This window comes from Notolabrus celidotus, chromosome 2 (assembly GCF_009762535.1).
Source record: "Notolabrus celidotus isolate fNotCel1 chromosome 2, fNotCel1.pri, whole genome shotgun sequence".
Taxonomy (NCBI): Eukaryota; Metazoa; Chordata; class Actinopteri; order Labriformes; family Labridae; genus Notolabrus; species Notolabrus celidotus.
This window is the reverse complement of record NC_048273.1, coordinates 17,085,939-17,104,431: the sequence shown is the minus strand read 5'-3', so window position 1 is coordinate 17,104,431 and position 18,493 is coordinate 17,085,939. Positions and strand designations below refer to the sequence as shown.

Below are 18,493 nucleotides of genomic sequence, written 5' to 3'. Positions count from 1 at the left end.
TAATTGACTGCTCTGTGCCTCTAGAGGGCAGCAACAGCTTGATTATTACAGAGTAGTTGTCTGTGAACATTCTGTAAGACCACAGTGTTTGAAGATTTAAGAGTCTTAAGAGTATTTCTCAGGAACAAATTTTTACAGTTCAATTATTCCAAGAATATGGTTGATAGAACTGTGTTTGCCTTTGTTTTCTCAGATCAGACTTGTGTGCTTCTGCAATCCATAGCACACACTGAGGCAAGAGAGATGTCCCTGTCCTTTTCCTTGTCCTCCAGTTGGGGGTGCTGCTATTCTTTTTACAGAGGTAGAACAGAACAGGCTCAGTAGTGCCGGAGTATCCTGTGGTTTACACTTTTCTCATCGCTCATTACACTCTGTAGGTAAACTGCATGTTTAGCACACATGCTTTGCCACCATGTGCTGCTCTTACACATAAATTCGTCATGGTGTTTTTATTTCTTGGGAAAGACCATCTGTGGCTGCCTGAAAAGAAGTCACAACAGGGCAAGCCACAACAAAGGGGCTTTCACCTGACAGAAAATGCAGATCAATAAGACAAAGTGAGTTTTTTTGGATCAGCTTTCAGAAGAAGTGTAATCTTTTTTTTTTTTTGCAATCAATGTTTTAATTTGAATCCTCTAATGAATCTCCCCTCAGCTGCCGGGTCATCCTATCACTCTGCCCCGACAGAGATATGAAGATCTTTGCTTCAAACTCCATCACATTTGTTTCCTGCAGCAACAGGTTCGACCTTTTTGCCCCGCTTGTGTCCAATCCAAATGCCAGTTCAGCAGACCAGAACAGGCTAGACCCCGAAAATGGTCCTGGCATTTACAAAATTGCCTTTCAGTCTGTGCTGCCTTTCTCACTCTCTCGTTGTTTTTGTCTCGAAAAGGAGAACACTTTGTTCATACAGCTCGATCAGTGCCAGATGTTACAACCTGAGGGTAGCATTTCCCTGCTCCAGCTGGCTTTGGCTCCTAATGCCTTCCCTGAATCAGAGCCCTTGTTGACCTGACGCAAGCTGGCCATCCTGAGGAATGAACCACCTGTTTGTATTGTAACAGACCGGGGAGGTGAAGAAAGGTGAGATGAGAGGAGGAGAGTGGAGAGTTGGTCACTGAGGTCGGATTGATTCATATGTCACGATATGAGATGTCACCAAGGCAACAGAAGTTGTGTGGAAGCCGTTTGACGAGAAGAAGGAAAATGGATGGCAACAATAAGACGTAGCTGGGTAAAAATGGAGCCTGTGACGTGTTTAATGAGTGACCGTGTGTCCTGAGACACACTGTAGGAGGAACAATCCTGGAGGTACACAAGACCTCCTGCAGCTTTTTATTAAGGCTTGTTTCTGAGTCCTCCATTTCCTGTAAGTCGACGAGACTTTATCAGAAAAGAAGTTGCTCAACAATTGGTGCAGTAGTCTTTACAGCTGCCTCTCTGCATGTATAATTTCCCCCTTCTCTGCCAGTGTGCACCTGTCTCCCCATGACCAGAAACAAGCAACACGCTGCATCAGCTCACCAAAGAGGGGAACTTCTATACTTTTGGGTTGTGTAACAGCTGCAAAGTTGGACGGACAGAGATGTACAGTTGGCCTCTTAATGAGAGCACAACAGACACATTAACCTTTTCACAGGCTGTAGTTTGTCCTGCTCGCTGAGAATTCACACACTGCTCTGTACCCATCTCATTATTTCCCTAAAGGAAGCTGTTAGCAGCGTGAGCATGGAGCAGTGTGACATTCAAATGATTCCTCAGAGGGCACTCGTCCAATTTTGATATACTTTCTATTATTTTTTTCCTCTTTTGTTGCAATTTGAGGGAAGTTTCATCCCTTTTTTTCCATTTTGAATTTAAGCTCACTCAAACCACTGCACTGAAACAATGATTAATTGGTGAGTCAGGCCAAACACTAACCATTCTGATGATTGAGTTGTTGTAAACAGATACATTCATTTAAGGAGATTTTAAGAGACTGGTGTGAAGGATATACAGAACATGGTAGAATGTCAGCACACATCCATCTTTTTTCTGTGTTCTCTACAAACGGCAAATAACTTAAGATTTCACCATCAAATATAATGAGGATGTTTTAGATTTTTGCGGTCACACTGTTAGATATAAAAGAATAATTATAGTAATAACCATTAACAGACATGATCATCAGCTGTGACCCTCATTGAACTATCTTTGGACGGTCCTAATTACATGACTACTACTGATGAGATCGCTCTGAAAACTTGTTTTCTTGTGTAGTTGGTTGAGCATCTGTGTGTGCAGACAGAGTGATAACTGTCGCCTTCAGATGACACACAGCGATGGGTGCATGAGGGCTCAAATGTGCCTCTGCAATCTACATGGTAAGTGGCTCTTTTCACAGGTTGATTACATCAGACGTTGACCTCACAAAGGGCCTCTGAAGACAAGACGTGTAATTATCTCCGCTCAGAGCTGGAATAGCTGACATGTTTCACATGCTGAGCTAAAGGCCGTCCTGATGTGCGTTTGTCCTCACTCTTTTAGGTCAAAGCCTGACACCTGGGTTCACATTCACCCTCAGGTGAAGAATGTCATTTTGCAGGTTTATTCTTCTCTCTGGATCCGGTTTTCATTGTGTGTGCATATTTGTGCAAATGCATGTGTAAACAGATATGGATTTGTTTGCATGAGGGTTGGTAAATGTTAGATGCAGATGCACCTTTGTCTAATTGTATTTGAATGTCAAGACCTGTTGTGTGTCTCTACATTTGAGTGCTGGTATATCATTCTGTGTCTTAGCTTTCCTGACTTAAAGTATATTTTCTGAATTACTGACTTTATGTGACATATTGCTCTACATATCCACATTTGAGCTTTTTTATGACAGTTTACAGTTCCTTTTTTAAGAAATTATCAATATAATTATGAAAGACTTCGGACACTTTACTTATTGTGTTACCTTGGCACTGTCATATGAATATTGATCCAAAAAATGAGTTTCAAAGGGGAGAAATCTGCATTCAGTCCAAAGTTTTGACAAACCAACACTCACAGCTACTCTAACCTGTATTTCTTAAATGACTCTCTGTCAGGTTAATGCAGCTCTCTTGTTGTCTTAGTGCAAGATCAGTGCGTCAGCTGTGACCATAAACCTCTCAGTCCATAGCTTATGTAGCACTTAACTCAAATCCAGGCAATCTAGTCAAATGGAGCTTTTTGTCCTGACAATCAATGAAGTCAGTGGGGCCCTTCCAATTTTAGACGGACAGATGCGTTTGTTGCCATAGCAAAGTTTCCAGGGAAACCGATCAGATGGTTTAAACCCAAAGATAGACGGACAAAAAAGATAGAAGGAGGAAGAAAAGCTGCTGTGAAATTGAATTAAACCACACAGACGATAGGTGCTCCTGTTTGCAGCAGCAAGCACTATTTGCTTAGGTGCATGTGTTTTTCCTGCTCCAATGTTTAGATCATGACAAATAAAACGAGCTGCAAACACAAAGAAATGAGAAAAACAGTCAGTGCTGTCTCAGTGAAAGTATTAAAACAGCTGGACTGAAGATAATTGAAGTTATTCCTGTTGAATATGAGAGGGTAGCACCTGTTGTTGTTTTTTTTTTTTTGTTCTGTCCTTTTTTAAAATCTATCATATAATAGGCTACACATAAAAATGTATCAGGGTGTGTATCTAGATCGTGGCAGGGGCTGTGTTGGCTTAGATTATTGACCCACCTGTTGAACACCTCTTCCTCTGATATATCACTGATGTGTTTCTAGTCGCTTCGGCTGAGAATATCTCAGTTTGATCTCATTGGTCAACTGCATCCCTGTGCCGTGTATAAAGCGCGAGCCAAGCTCTCAAGAGCTGAGACCGTGTGAGTGCGCAGAGCAGCGCGAGGCGCACCCGAGAAGAAAACCTGTGTTACTGACTGAGGAAGAGGAAAAGAGGAGCGTGCGCTTTGGAGAAGTGCTGTAAGTATATTATATATCAGGTTTTTAAAGATAGAAACTGTGAAGCCTTAAGATGACGTGAAAATATTGGATGTAAGAGGTTTGGGAAAACGCACTTGTGCGTAAAAGGAGGAAGTCTCTCGGCACCTGTTGCACTGGAGCGTTTGTTACTTTTAGAAATTATTTTCCCTCACTTTTTTTCTTAAAACTCGTCAGGCAACGTTTTTTGTTTTGATTAATGATTTTTTCATTAAATAAATTGTTTCAAAATTCGGCAAAACTAGTTACAATATTAGTATGTCCTGAAAACCACCAGTTCGTTTCTCCTTTTAACTTAATGCCACATTTAGAGCTGTGATTTCTCAGTTTAGAGAATAAAAATTCAACAAGTAATTTCCGGTTTTGGCTGGCAACGGCCAATCAATAATATTTAGTGGTTGATTAATTAAACCATGAATTTGACTTTAAAGTAGTGCTATTGAACATTACATTTAGAAAAGAAATAGCCAAGTCGTCCATATAGTGTTAGTAATATATTCGTAGATACTCTGTAATAACACTTAATCTTTGCATTAAGCTGTCCAAAAACAAATGATGAATAACTCATGTGCTATGGAAAAAACAGAAGCCTAATCGAACTTTGGCTGTTATGCCTTTTTTTCTGTGTCATGTTGCTACCTTCCGAGTCGTGTTAGTTTGTTAGACCTCTTCTCTAAGATGTATCAAGCCCTGTTAATGAACTGCTGCTTTTTGTAGAGCGCGTTTTTCAGCATTAGTATCTCAGTATACTCAGTTGTAGTGAGTATTGCTCTAAAAGTTAAGCTGATATTCAGTGTGCTGTATTATTCATGACCTTTACACCTAGGTGCTATTTTAATCTCTGTTCCCTGTGGAGTAACCCTCTTCTGATCATTTACCTCTCTGTGTGTTATTAACTGCAGACACACCTGACTGTGACTACTCCACACACCCCCACATCCCACCGTCTTGTGGGACCATGTGGGTTCTGGATAAAATCCGCGGCTCGGTGGAGACTGGCGTTCTGAGACAAGGAGAGAACGGAGACAAGAAGGGCGTCACTCCATCCTACAGCAACGTCCTCACTCCTGACAAGATCCCAGACTTTTTCATTCCCCCAAAGCTGGTTAGCACCCCCCCAGAACCTGAGATCCCAACCTTAAAGCCCAAAGAAGGATTGCAACCCTCAACTTCAGAGCAAACAATCAGCAGTGGGAGGAAGATCAGCAGCCCAAGAAGTCCACGCCTGGTCGCCAAGATCGCGGGAGACACCAAGAACTTGCTGAAAGCAGCAAACCGTCACATCATTCAGATAGAAAGTGCAGACGATGTTGTGACTGGAGACACCAATGCAGACCCCCAGTCACAGACAGCAATGTCCTTGCCTTATGTCCCTAAGACTCACACCCCTTATGGCTTTGTAACTTTAAAGGAGAGCCCCCACACCCGGCGTAAAGAGTCGCTGTTCCACTGTGAGCACACCAGTCCCATCACTTCGCCAAACACTCAGAGAAAGACCCCGGGGAGAGGAAGTGAAGGGGGGAATCACCTAAATCCAGCAGACTTTAACACCTCTCACATGAATCCTTATCGATACTTCAGTGGTGGAGAGAGCGACACCTGCTCCTCAGCTGAGTCCTCTCCCTTCAGCTCCCCGTTGCTCTCCCGCTCAGCCTCCCTGCTCAAGATCTTCACTCACGAGACGCAGGCCAAAGTGGTGAAAGCCAAGCGGACATTTGCTCGCCACAGCTCGCTCTCAACCGATGAGTGCAGCTCAGCCGAGCCAAGCCCCAATGTCCAGAGACGGCTCCACATACCCTCCTTGCACAGTGGTGGCGCAGTGTCAGACAATAAAATCCATCGAGAGCACACTATCAGCCTGCACAAAGGTGGGATGCTGAGAATCAGCGCCAACTATGATTCTAGCACCTCCCGTCTACTCATCCGCATCCTGGCAGCAGAGAGTCTTTACGACAAGCACGTTGACATCAAGAGCATCAACTGCTGCGTGTCCGTCTATCTGACACCGGGGAAACTTCAGAAGCAAAGGAGCAACATTATCAAGAACAGCCGCAACCCGGTCTTCAACGAGGACTTCTTCTTTGACTCGATTAGTTCGGTGCAGGTGAAAAGCTTGTCCATGAAGTTCAAGGTGGTCAACAAAGGCACCAGCTTGAAGAGGGACACACTGCTGGGACAGAGAGAGGTGCTGCTGACAAAGCTACTCTCTGGAGTTTAAGTCCACAGGACCTCAAGTTCAAATACAACTAAAAGGGGGACACTGAAGTTTGATGTTTGCATTGTTTTTTATAGACGCAGCTGTTTTTGTTCCAGTAGATAACGGAAAAATAACTTCTAGAGGATCTCAAGTTCAGAAAATAAAACGTCTCAGAAGATGAATCTGTTGAAATTCATGGACAGATGAAGGACTCATAGAGGCTGAGGCTTGCCAGGCTCATTCCCCATGCAATGAAATCTCATTAAACCAAGCTGGGCAGCCACACATTAATTCCACAGATAAAAGGGTTCGATTTTTTCTGGACATATCTCGCTGCCAGCTTCCTCAGTCAGCTCCTGTTCAAAGATTGGAGACACCTGTGCATCGACCTGTCTCCTCCACGTCCTTGCCTGCACTCCGCCATGTGTGGCATGGTTTTATTATTAAAATGTGACATGAATCCACAGCAGCAGAGATGTGATTCTACATCAGCTTAACCATGTGTGCAGCACAAAGATGCTTTTGTGAGACAGTGGGGCTTTGAAGTGGCACTACGTCCTGATGTGCAAATTACCCTTTGATCTTAGTTGCCATGGCCCGCCTACTACAGGAGAGCAACAGATTGCCACAATGGCCACATTCACATGCAGATCAAAAATAGAAATAGAACGAGATTAGTTATGCAAGTGGGACAAAGTCCTGTGATTGTATAATCTGAATATATTAGTTTTATTTTGTTCTTACTGACAGAAACTGAAACCCTTGTGATGTATATGTGCTGCAAAAACTTCAAAGTTTAAGTAAAATTTGAATCCCATTTAAGTTATGATAAGTTAAAGGTGCCGTATGGAGTTACATTCAGTGTTTCTTACCAAAGTGCATTGAGTGAGCCGAAAAAAAACCCAGATCAACCCCAAAAAAGCCTTGAGTTCTTCCAAGAGCCACTTTAGGAAAAAAGTTTGAGTTTGTTTTGATTAAGTAAAGTTTATTTTTTAATATTCTAATGCTGATTTTATTTCACAATCAAACATCTTTAAACAAGTTGAAATCTTTTGGCAACAGGGTTAAATATTCTTCTAAATATAGAAGTATTTTCTTAATGTTTCATCTATCTATAAAATTATAGTCCAGGTCTTACATAAGTGTGAGGTAACTTTATTTTTATAAAGTGCACCACATTAAACCTGACTCGTTGACTTAAAGAAAAAGCTGCAAAGAAGAATGTTTTTCACTATATGAGAGAATTCCTGTTGATTTAACATGTTCTTTATTCCTGCTTGGTTAATGACATCATGAATCATCATGCATGCAGCCTCATAAGGGACCTGTGTGGACGTTTCAGCTGCAGTCTGTCACGCATGTTTCACCCAGTGTGGGCACCTAGATTAAATCTTGTGCAACCAGGCAACAGGCATTTGCCAAAATAGGTACATCAACATCCTCCCTCTGCATTCAGAGATGCAATGTAACCTCAGTGTTATTTCTGCAGATTCTCCAGAACAAAGAACACAGAAGCATTGACAATTATATTTGTTTTCAGAACAATATTTAATAATAACAAGATGCTTCACTCAAAATCATTTCGTGATCATTAATTTTTAAAAATAGCACCTGAAATGATGGACTTTAACAAATGGTATTTATGGAAGGGGCAGTGTCAAAGTGCCACATAGTTAATTTGTTTATTCCAAATGCAGTGAGACATGATACAAGGTAGTTAAAAAAGTCAAACTTAAACATATTCATGGAAACAGAATAAAACAGTCAATTTATGCAGCCAGTATAGGCAGTGGACAAATACAGTGCTTGTGTGCATGTAAATGTATTAAATGTTTTCTATAGACGAGCAGAGCACTGGTGTCACAGTGCAGAGTACCAGCTGTATGGCATTGATATGTCGACTGGTGTTTGCATGACACACTCAAAGTTTTATGAAACCCTAAAGCCTTACTATATTTGTACATATGTGTGTATGCATGTGTGTGACAGAGAATTGGTCTTAATAAGCATGATACTTTGTCTAAAGTTGTTGATTTTCTATGTACATTTCATATTTTGTAAAATGCCACTGAATCCTTTGACATGACTTTAAACATGTGTTGACTTTATACTGTATATAATTACATGTTCTAGTTTCTACACCTGTCGGGGAAACACTCATTATGCAGCCATGTGTGAGAGGTGTGATGAGAGGCGTGTTAATTTTATTAGTTCCAACCTTAACGAAGCCCTGGGGGAAGGAGCAGAAATGTCAGGAAGGAAATGAGGAAATAAGGCAACCAGGAAAGCTATTTTATGTGTTTTGACAGCCCTCTGCCGTTTTGCTGTTCTCTGGCGCCGTTTTGAGGAATTACAAAAAAATTGCATGTGACTGCAGCTTCAAGTGCTCAGCAGAGGGAAGCGACAACAAACAGGAGAGCAGTCAAAGTTGTCAGACTGATGGAGATTACTGAAGTGTCTCACACTTTGCCTAAAAGCTTCACTTGAACTCTGAGAGAATTTCTCTCACCTGGCGTTTGTAGCTCACCTGTAGCACTGCTATTAATATGCTCTCTATACTCTATATTCAGTGACCCTGCTGGTTGTTTTTGAGTGAAACTAAGTGATCTGTTGTAAAACCTGTTGCAGACATAGTTTGCAGTGCCTGCTTGTAGACTTACGGTATTTTTTACACAGACCTGTTGTTAACCTTTTCTAAGGTTGCTTCTCGCATGACTTACAGTATACACTTCAGTATTGTCAGTGCTAAATTTCAGTGGATCCTTACTGTTTCTTGTTTGGTTACCCGGTGCTCTGATTGTAAAAGATGATTTCAGACGACACAATGTCTATAATGATGCCAGAAACCTGGAGGTGTGTTCTGCAAATTGTCAGACTAATTGTCTTAGCTTTTATAATCAACTGTTCTGATTGTCTTCATGAAACTTTTCATTTAAAAATAAAAAGCAAGGGGAAAAAATGATCATTTATCTGACTACTTCTGCCTGGTCAGGCTGTGCTGCTCTTAGTTACAGGTGCACCACCAGGGATTTTAGGCCCACTGAAAAATATTATCACATTTGGCCCCCGCCTTTTCTTTGACATTCTTTATCTGACACAATCTTACCAAATTTTACCAAAAATATATCATAACAAACCAATTATTTTAACCATTAGTTTCTCTCTGCGTCTTAAGGGGTTTTTAAGCCGAGCAGGACAACTACCATGTTTCTAACATTCAGTGATGAATATTGTGTCTAGAGGAAATAAAACCTACACAGAAAAAAATGTTGTGTTGAATCTACTAAATGTTATTATGTCAAGTTGTTGCATGAAATACATTTCTCTAAATTCAGATATATTTATTAAGTTAGGTACAATTAACTTAATAAATATATCTGCATTTAGAGAAATGTATTTCATGCAAAACCTTGATATAATAAAATTTAGATGATTCAACACAACATTTTTTCAGTGTACTTCGTTTGTAAAAATAACAATTGGCTTCTTTTGATTCCCCACTTTAACTTTCTAGACAGACAGAACTTCTGTTTTCAAAATTAAAAGACAGTTTTTAAGTACTGCTGAAAGTAATGCTAAGAAAATGGATTCTTACTATTCCCTACTCTGCCTCATTAGCCAGTAGCCATGCTAGCGAGCAGCTATGTTAGCAAGCAGCCATGCTAGCAAGCTAAAAGTCTTACATCTATGAAATAGTTTAAAAAGGTGAGACACATGTAGTTATACAATTAGGATGCCACTAGTAAGGCCAGTTTTTTCCTTTCTAATTTGTAGAATAAGATTAATAGATTATTTACTGTGAAAGCCAGCATCTCAAACTTATCAGACATGTTAGCTCTAAATTAAAATAGTAGCTGAGGTTACCAGGTTTTAAGTCAATTAATTTCCCAAAATGTTGGTCATTTAAAGGAATACTCTTTTTTGTGCTTCATTTACCAGTGTAAGTGGTAAAATCAATATGAGTTTTTGTCAAACGGGGTGAATATTGAACAAGAGCCCTGAGGAGATTGGCATTGACTTTTGTAAAAACAGATAACAGGTGGAGACAGTTCTGCTGTTTGAGTGACAAAAAAGGGGTATGATGTTGACAAGCACTCCTAAAGCTGTTGAAATGGCTGGCTGTGTTGTGTTTGTTTAATCTGTGCATACAGTGAGATGTAAAGATGATGAGTTGTGGTTTCATGTTAAGATGTGCTGTAACAATTAGTAGTCAGCACAGACTGAAGAAGCTAACATAATAACTGTATTGCAACAGCAGAAATGATTGAACAAATTGAACATTTGGAGAGGCTATACTGATAACATTTTAAATGAAACGATTGAAGAAGAAGGTTCCATTAGTGACAGACTGAGAGTGGTGGTGCATAATCGTTATATAACATATAATTCTTGAAGAACTCAAGAAAAGTTTATGTGTCTTAAGTCTTCCTGTCTTTACAGGTTTTCTCTGAGTGCCCGTCCTTTACTTGAGACTGAAATCTTTAAATTGCATAGATGTAATAAAGCTTTGGAATCTTGTTTCAATATGATGATTTTGTTCACAGTGTGTATCCTGCATGTGCAAGTAATGCCTTCATTTTCTTTTTTTTTACTGTGACTAAATCCACTGACAGAAGCTATTAGGTTTGGTTTGGTTATTCTGTACATGGTGTGAAATACTTCAATTAAAGAATATGACTTTCTGTGAGTGTGTTGTTTTTGATTTACAGCTTATTAGCACAGTTGTATGTCACAAGAGTAGTGTAAACCATTATAAAATAGAATGATCAAGAATGAAAATGGCCACAATTTTTATTTGACATACATTTCACATGGTGAGAATCCCTCAAATTAGCTTGAAGAGTATTTCTTTTTTTCTTGCTGAAAATGAATTCCTTTTAGTTGTGACAGGGAAATAGCTGGCCAACTGACATATCAGTAACACTTTTATAATATTGTAAGAGATACACATTCAATATTAGTTAGTTGCTTATTATCATGCAGATGTGTTGTGCTTTGGTTCTGTATTGGACAACATAATGCAGTTATTAATGTGTTAATGTGCATGACCATATTTTGACCTACTCCCCTATGAAGTAAAAGTTTAACTTACAGCCTCCCCACTACTGTCTACTATAACTTATGAGGTTGATGTAAATAAATAATGCTCTTGATGAAGATCTGCTCAGTGCAGTCTGTTATTAATCAATAATTATCGACGAAACTGATGTGAGCAAAACTGAAGCACTTAAGTGTCCCTTGGATCTTCTGTCTTTTGATTAGAAATTTTATGTCACAATTAATTAACTAATTATTAACGTTCTTTTTGCGTTGGACAGGAACAATACAATTAACAGCCCACTTGGAATGGCCCGAAAGACATGAACTTAAGTATATCTGTATTACAGTAACCTATGGTTATGTTTTTGTTTTCCTCTTTCATTATTGTCATTTCCTGTTTTATCCTTATCCCCTGTCTCCTCCACCCTGCTCCCCATGTTTCCCCCCTTAGGTCAGTCCCGCCCTGATTAGACTCACCTGTGTCTCGCTGTACCTTGATTGACTATGGATATATTTTCTGGGTGTCTTCCCCATAGACATATAAAGAGTAGACGCCACATTGGCTGCTTGGGCGCAAGAAACACGGCCGCCATCTTGGTCTGGTCATCCTACCCATGATCCTACCTGTAAATGTAAACTGAAGCAGCAGAGACTTCAAGATGCCAGAGCACTGTGCAGCAAAATACCTTTCATACATCACATATATCACATATCAGAATATTCTATTACTGTTAAGGCCACTATGAATATTAAAATACCCCAAACCATGTGTCCTGTATCATACCTATATGTATGACGTTTGCAGAACCACCCCCCCCCCCTGCATGAAAATCCGTTCAGTATTCAGCGAGTTATGATTGATCAATTGCGCTGACACTTAATTTCTGCCAAACAGATCACACTGAGTGGGGCGGGTGACCGAACCAAGATGGCGGCCCCACGGCTCATCAGCGCCAATAGGTAGTAGCGGTTGAAGCAGCGTCTACTCTTTATGTCTATGGTCTTCCCTCTCTTTGAGTGTTCATTGGATGTTCTTCAGTGTTGCCAATCTGTTAAAATATTCCAGCACTTCTTGAGGTGAATTTCAAACATTATAAACAAAATAACTTTGCCACTTTGTACTCTTTCGTTTACTTGTCTCCAGCTTACCTTCCTCAGTCCTGTCCATCTTTCCTATTGCTTGTTTTTATCTGAGTGAAGTAACACTCTGGCTCCCTCAGACTAATATCAAATCTTTTTAATGATGCACCCTGCCTCTTAAATCCCATATTCAACAGAGTTGTCAAGCCTTTTCCCCTCTTAACTGCTCACCCTTTTGTATTCTGAATCAACAGCACACACAAAGAGATAAACTACTATCTCATCTCAGCTATATGTTGTTTTTAATTTGCAGGATGAGTACACTTTTACAGTCAACATTTGTTCTTACATTTTAAGGAAATAGCGGCATCAACTGCTGCTGATTATTATTATTTTTAATATATTATATGAAGTTATATTTGGTTGAGAGGGTGCTGCTGGAGAAGAGCCAGGGTTTGGCAAACACCAAGTTATCAAAGCTCAACATTCATCACCCATGACTAATTCATTAGATGGTGGATGAGTTATTTTAATCTTGTGGTACCAACAGAGTGAGAGTCTATTTGTGTTGCTGGTTGACCGCAGCCATTTCTCTATTAGACTAGAAGAGCCAAGAGAGCTTGTGGAGTGTAGCAGGCTCACTGCATGTGGCTCACTCGCCTGAATCACCAGTGAGGGGGCGTCGGGTGACCGACAGATACCACATCATTTTGAATAACCGGTCTTCTAACCACAACTGTCTGCCTTAATGTCTCCAGGGAATAACCAACAATAATCCTGTATCTTTTGCACTGACCAACAAATAAAAAAGCTGTTTCATAAACACTACAGAAACGAACAGGTCAAGTAAAAACAATAGAAGAAGAAGACATAGGTATTTATTTAGGGGAATCAACTTTTTACAGTTCATTATTAAACATGACACACACAAATGCAAAAACAGGGTCCTGTAGACATGTACTAATAGAGACATTTCAAAGTGAGGGGCTGCACATGGATGAGCGCCATGAGCAGATGGAGGTTTGGTGCCTTGCTCTAGGGCACCAAACATCAGTGGCATCAGTGCCAGGAAACAATCTGGCACTTACAATGTAATATAATACATTCACTCACCAACATATTTTTCAGTTCAGTCAGACAACTCATGTTTACTTAATAAGTTTATTGCAGCATACAGTATTGTGTTTGGCGTGTGGGCTCCGAATTTCATTACTCCTCGTAGATTATTTAAATGCAGACATTAGGAGCAATGAGATAGCACTAACCCCCTCGGAGCCCGCAGGTGGAAGCCGGGGAGGAGGTGGGGACAAACTTCACACAGCACTGAGCAGAACAGCAGGAGCACTGCAAGCATAGGCAGAGACAGGGAGGCTTGCCGTTTAAATAGACCGCCGAATGAGGATGTTGAGATCAGCTGATGGAGAGGTGGTGACGTGTCAGTATGATGAGCGCGGCTCGAGTTGTCTGCCTGAACTAGCTTGCAGGCGGCGCTCCATTTAGTGCCATAAACCACACAGAGTCACGTTGTTCGTCCAATTTTTACCCGAAAAATGTTCTAAAAGGCTTCAAAAACACAAACACAACTAAGTTTGGGGACTGAATAGGCTCTGTTGTTGTTATTCAGACAGCCAGCAGCATTCACCTTTCACTCGAAGTAGCTATGCACCTCATTTGAATAACTTACGCTTATTATCATTAAAACGGGTGAGCTGTGTAGAAATTCAACACCCTGGCAGTTCTCCAAAATAGAAACGTTATTTAAAAAGACCATAACCTTTCTTTTGTTTGAGGCAGTGAAAATAGTTATTTCTGCTGGCATTGTAACTCAGAGCTTGCATTGTAACTCAGAGCCAGCCTAAAGTGGACACTTGAACAGCAACTGCAATATACTTTTTTTATTGACTGTGCAACTCCAAGGCCTGTCACTTGCTCTTTTGCAGGCTTATTTATCAATATACAACTATTTAATTATAGCCTCTGACAAACTCAGTAACCAGGAGCCAATATTTTTTCCTTAGGAACTGGAGGAGAAACAAACTGACCTGTAATGATGGGGAACTCCATTTATTAGGTACCTACAGAGCCTAGAAAAAAGGTAATGTGTGCACAGGTTTAATATATAAATAAAATACATATCTGTCTTAGTCACTAAACATCAATATTTAATAACTATACTTGAGATAGATCATAAATCATCAGCAATTAAAGTGAATTCTTGTGACTTTTCCAAGGCTTTTGTTACCCACCGGTTGAAGTATTTTATAAAAAGGTCTTAAAGATATTAGTTTTACAGATCAATCAGTTGTCTGGTCTCCTAAAATAAACCAGATTAATCAGCTTAAGTTTTTAAGCTGTACTTTGTACTTTGGAGCGGCTGTGGCTCAGAGGGTAGAGTCGGTCGTCTATCAATTGGAAGATTGGCGGTTCGATCCCAGCTCCTGCGGTCACATGCTGAAGTGTCCTTGAGCAAGACACTGAACCCCAAATTGCTCCTGCTGTTGTTCAGCGGTGTGTGAATGTGTACGAATTAAATTAGCTAATATTGATGGTCCCTTACTAAATAGCAGCCTCTACCATCAGCCATTCATGGGTATGAATGGGTGAATGCGACAAGTAGTGTGTAAAAGCGCTTTGAGTGGTCAGAAAGACTAGAAAAACGCTATATAAATACAAGTCCATTTACCATTTACTTCAGATGTGCTACAAATCCACAAAGGGATCCCTCAAAGTTAAGTTCTGGGCCCTTTATTATTTACTATTAACATTAGTTAGTGTGGACAAAGTCTACTTTTCATCTTTACGCTGACGAAACTGTTATTTACTTTTTCACAATTATTCCTGCCCAAGTTTAACAGAACGAGAAAAGCTTGTCAAATTAAAGAAGAAATATATTGATTTGGGTATCGGTCTTCAAGATGTGGGTACAGCCCTCGTTTGGGACTTGGTTTAAATTGACCTTCATTTAGAAAGTTTTATTGAAAAGCTGACCATATGAGACATCATGGATAAAGATCTGACTCACTGTTTACCAGGAGTTTGCTTCACGCACTTCATTTAAGAGTCGTCTAACCTAAGATAACTTTTGTCTGCTTCAACTATACATTACACAAGCCTACACAAGCAAGGACACAAACACACAATCTGTCTACAATCCCTTCCTCTCCTCATTCCTGCCTTCTCTAATTCATCACTCGAATGTGTATGCAGACGCAAAAATACTATTATGTTTCCTGAGTCAGCTGCACATAGAGCTGCCTCCACCCGCTCACTGTTTTCAATATCTTTCATCGTTGTTCATCCCCATCCTCTGCCAGATGCCTTTCACAGCAAGTAAATTGATTTATAATGCTGTCTTCTCCTCGGTTTGGGTGAGGATGGGGGAAACACAAAGAAAACTTGGGGGCTCTGGAGATGGGTGCAGATTCTGAATGTGACGTGGCCGCAGCAACGAAACCTATTCTCCGTAGGGCAAATTTGATTGGGGGTGATTTTCATCCCCGACTTCAGGGAGGAAATGTTTAGGGCTGTTATTGGCTTTGGGATTACTATGGCAACCACTGAGCTGAGTGCTCTCTGAGTGAAGGAATGAGATGTGTGGTGTGTGTGTGCATGCGTGTGTCTAGTGGGGGGTTGAGTATTGCAGTTTAAATTGCCATCCAGTATAATTGTAGCACGCTGTGTTTTTCCTTTCAGCATTAACCCTCCAACAAAAGAAGCAGATTTGACTCTGATGTTTAATCAGTAGCCCTTCCAATGTTTGCAGTGTTGGTGTCCAGTCAGAAATACTGAGTGTTTTCCTCTTTGTTTGAAAAGAAAGAGTTTCCCAAGGGGACATGAAAAGTATTTCTATATATGTACATTTATGTTACAGGCCTCCTGTTGGTCCACTAGAGATTAAAAACAATGAGCCAGCTTACAATGACGTTAGTTTATAAAAGAGCAGTCCCTTGCTTTGGCAGCCAATGGAGCAGTTATGTGCACCTGTTGCTTTTCAAGCAATGTGTAATGATACCATTGATAACACTCGCTGTTCACTGGTTCGCATAAATCAAACAGACCCATCATTAGTTTAATCAGCTCTTTTTTCTACAGTTAAGGTCAAAATTTCCACTGTGAGAAGATTGACTGGCTCCATTGGGATGGTGGTTCAGCATCTAATAAAGATGTCTTCTGGGCACCTTCCTTTGGAGGTTTTCCTGGCACATCTAGGAGGAGACCCTAGAGGGATGTATATCCTGTCTGGACAGGGAATACCTTTGGATCGTCCGGGAGGAGCTGGATAATGTTGCTGGGGAGTAGGATGTCTGGGCTTGCTCAGCCTAATGTCATCATGACCTGAGATAAGTGGAAGAAACTGGATGGATGGATGGATGGATGACACCACATAAAAAGTTGTGGTTTAAAATCCCATTACGTAGATTTTTTGCATCAAACACCCAACGTTTCAAAAGAAAAATGAAAGGCTCTGGAAAACTATTCTTACATACTGACATATTGCATACGATAATAGTAAAATTAAAACAATCATAAAGGTTAGCTATGGTTCCTGACTCAGTAGCAGCCCGTCTCTGTTTTTTCTGAACAGTTGGGGTTGAATAATTACGTGCATACCTACAAGTTTGGTTTGTCAGACTATATTTTGCTGCAGTGTTCTTTACTTTATGACAAAGACTGCTAAAAGTTATAGCTAGCACTACAGTTCAAAACAAGGCTGGGTCTGCATTTACCTCTTGTCTACACTAATCCATTGTTATGTAAGCCAATAGAGTTTTGCCTGGGTCGGTAAAATGTGTCAGACCTATCTTTTATCACCTGCCTGCAGCAGTGTTAATGATCAGCTGACTCCTTTGCTGGACTGACCTCTTGTGACCCTGTCAGTGCCTGATCCCTGTAACCCCTAACCAATAAAATGGCTGACCCTCTGCCACCATCCTGCAGCTTAACCATGGTGATCACAGACACTTCAACACTAAACTCCACGAGTGCCGAGAACAACGGTGCTGTCAAACCATCTGTGTCACTGTTTCCATAACAACCCAGGGGACATATGCCACAGGTGAAGGGAAATGAAGGTACACAGGAGAGGGGTGGCAGGTGGGGGGGTGTCTATTAAAGTATATTCTTTTTATAAAATACATCAGGTGGTCAGTGTGGCAGAGAAGACATTTTTAAGCACTTGGAGTCAGATGAAGTCCACAGGTTAGTGTGTGACGAGCCTCTAGAGATCAGCTGGTGTAGTAAAAACATGTGAAATGAATCAATCATGTTTAATGTAAGTTATAACTTCTACATAATCCAATGCATTTATTTTCTGATGACCCTATTATTTATTTTTAACATCACATTTTAACGAATTGGGTGAAATTGATCGTCATCAAAAAAAACAACATAAAAAAGTGATGGAATAAATATAAAGAGAAGGTTATTGATGTCATTAATTGATGTTAAAATTTTATCTCATAAAATGTCATCATTGCAAAAGATACATGGCGGAATTATTGACAAAGATGAAGCATGAGGCTGTCCATCGCATTTGTCTTCTGACCCAAATTACTGGGAAATAAAATACATACAAGACGCACCTTTATGGCATGACCATTAGAGATGGAATGAAATGTCCCCTTTTCTAATTAGGGACACAATAAACTGAATGAAAGGAAATTGAAGCAGGTTAATTAACCAGCCATGAGCACCCTTCAAACAAGGCAAGGGCTATTTTCTCTTAAATCAGTTATTACATTAGTTTGATATTGAAAAAGAACCTTCCAGGTGTTCCCTCACACAGCAGCAAATCATCCATCTCCTCAACAAAGTGACAACATCCTGTCATAATGTTTATAACATACAAGCACACGATGAATGACTCTAAGCATCAGAGGGAAAAATAATGATCACATGTCACTGTGTGATGGAAACTCAAAGTCTTGACCATGAGCTGTGTGCATTTCTGAACAGAGAGACTGAATGCAAAGACTGAGGAGGTCAGAGGTGAGTGGAAGGCACTTTGAGGTGACTGCAGGTTCCTGTTTTCTTCAACCTTTAATCAACATCGTTACATGGGAATGGGAGATGGAAGTTCAGGCCAGTGACTAGTTTGATGAAGAAGTTAATGCCAGAGAGGTAGGTTTGGTTGGTCGTGGACCAGATTTCTGAATATAGTAAACGTGAGAGATGAAGTTGCAGATGGACACGATGTCCAGGGAA

The 18,493-nt window shown here is 40.4% G+C and overlaps 1 protein-coding gene across 1 annotated transcript; it reads left to right on the top strand.

Annotated features, from left to right (window-relative positions):
* The first annotated feature begins 3,849 nt into the window (after positions 1 to 3,849).
* On the top strand, positions 3,850 to 9,427 carry LOC117832970 (C2 calcium-dependent domain-containing protein 4C). The gene is made up of 2 exons (XM_034712305.1): positions 3,850 to 3,954; positions 4,875 to 9,427. The coding sequence occupies exon 2, from the start codon at positions 4,931 to 4,933 to the stop codon at positions 6,188 to 6,190; it is 1,260 nt and encodes a 419-aa protein (XP_034568196.1). The 5' UTR covers positions 3,850 to 3,954; positions 4,875 to 4,930; the 3' UTR covers positions 6,191 to 9,427.
* The last annotated feature ends 9,066 nt before the right edge of the window (positions 9,428 to 18,493 follow it).

Bases quoted from the DNA above. Each gene is read 5' to 3' on its own strand.
- LOC117832970 (XM_034712305.1), top strand. From the start codon at position 4,931: ATGTGGGTTCTGGATAAAATCCGCGGCTCGGTGGAGACTGGCGTTCTG.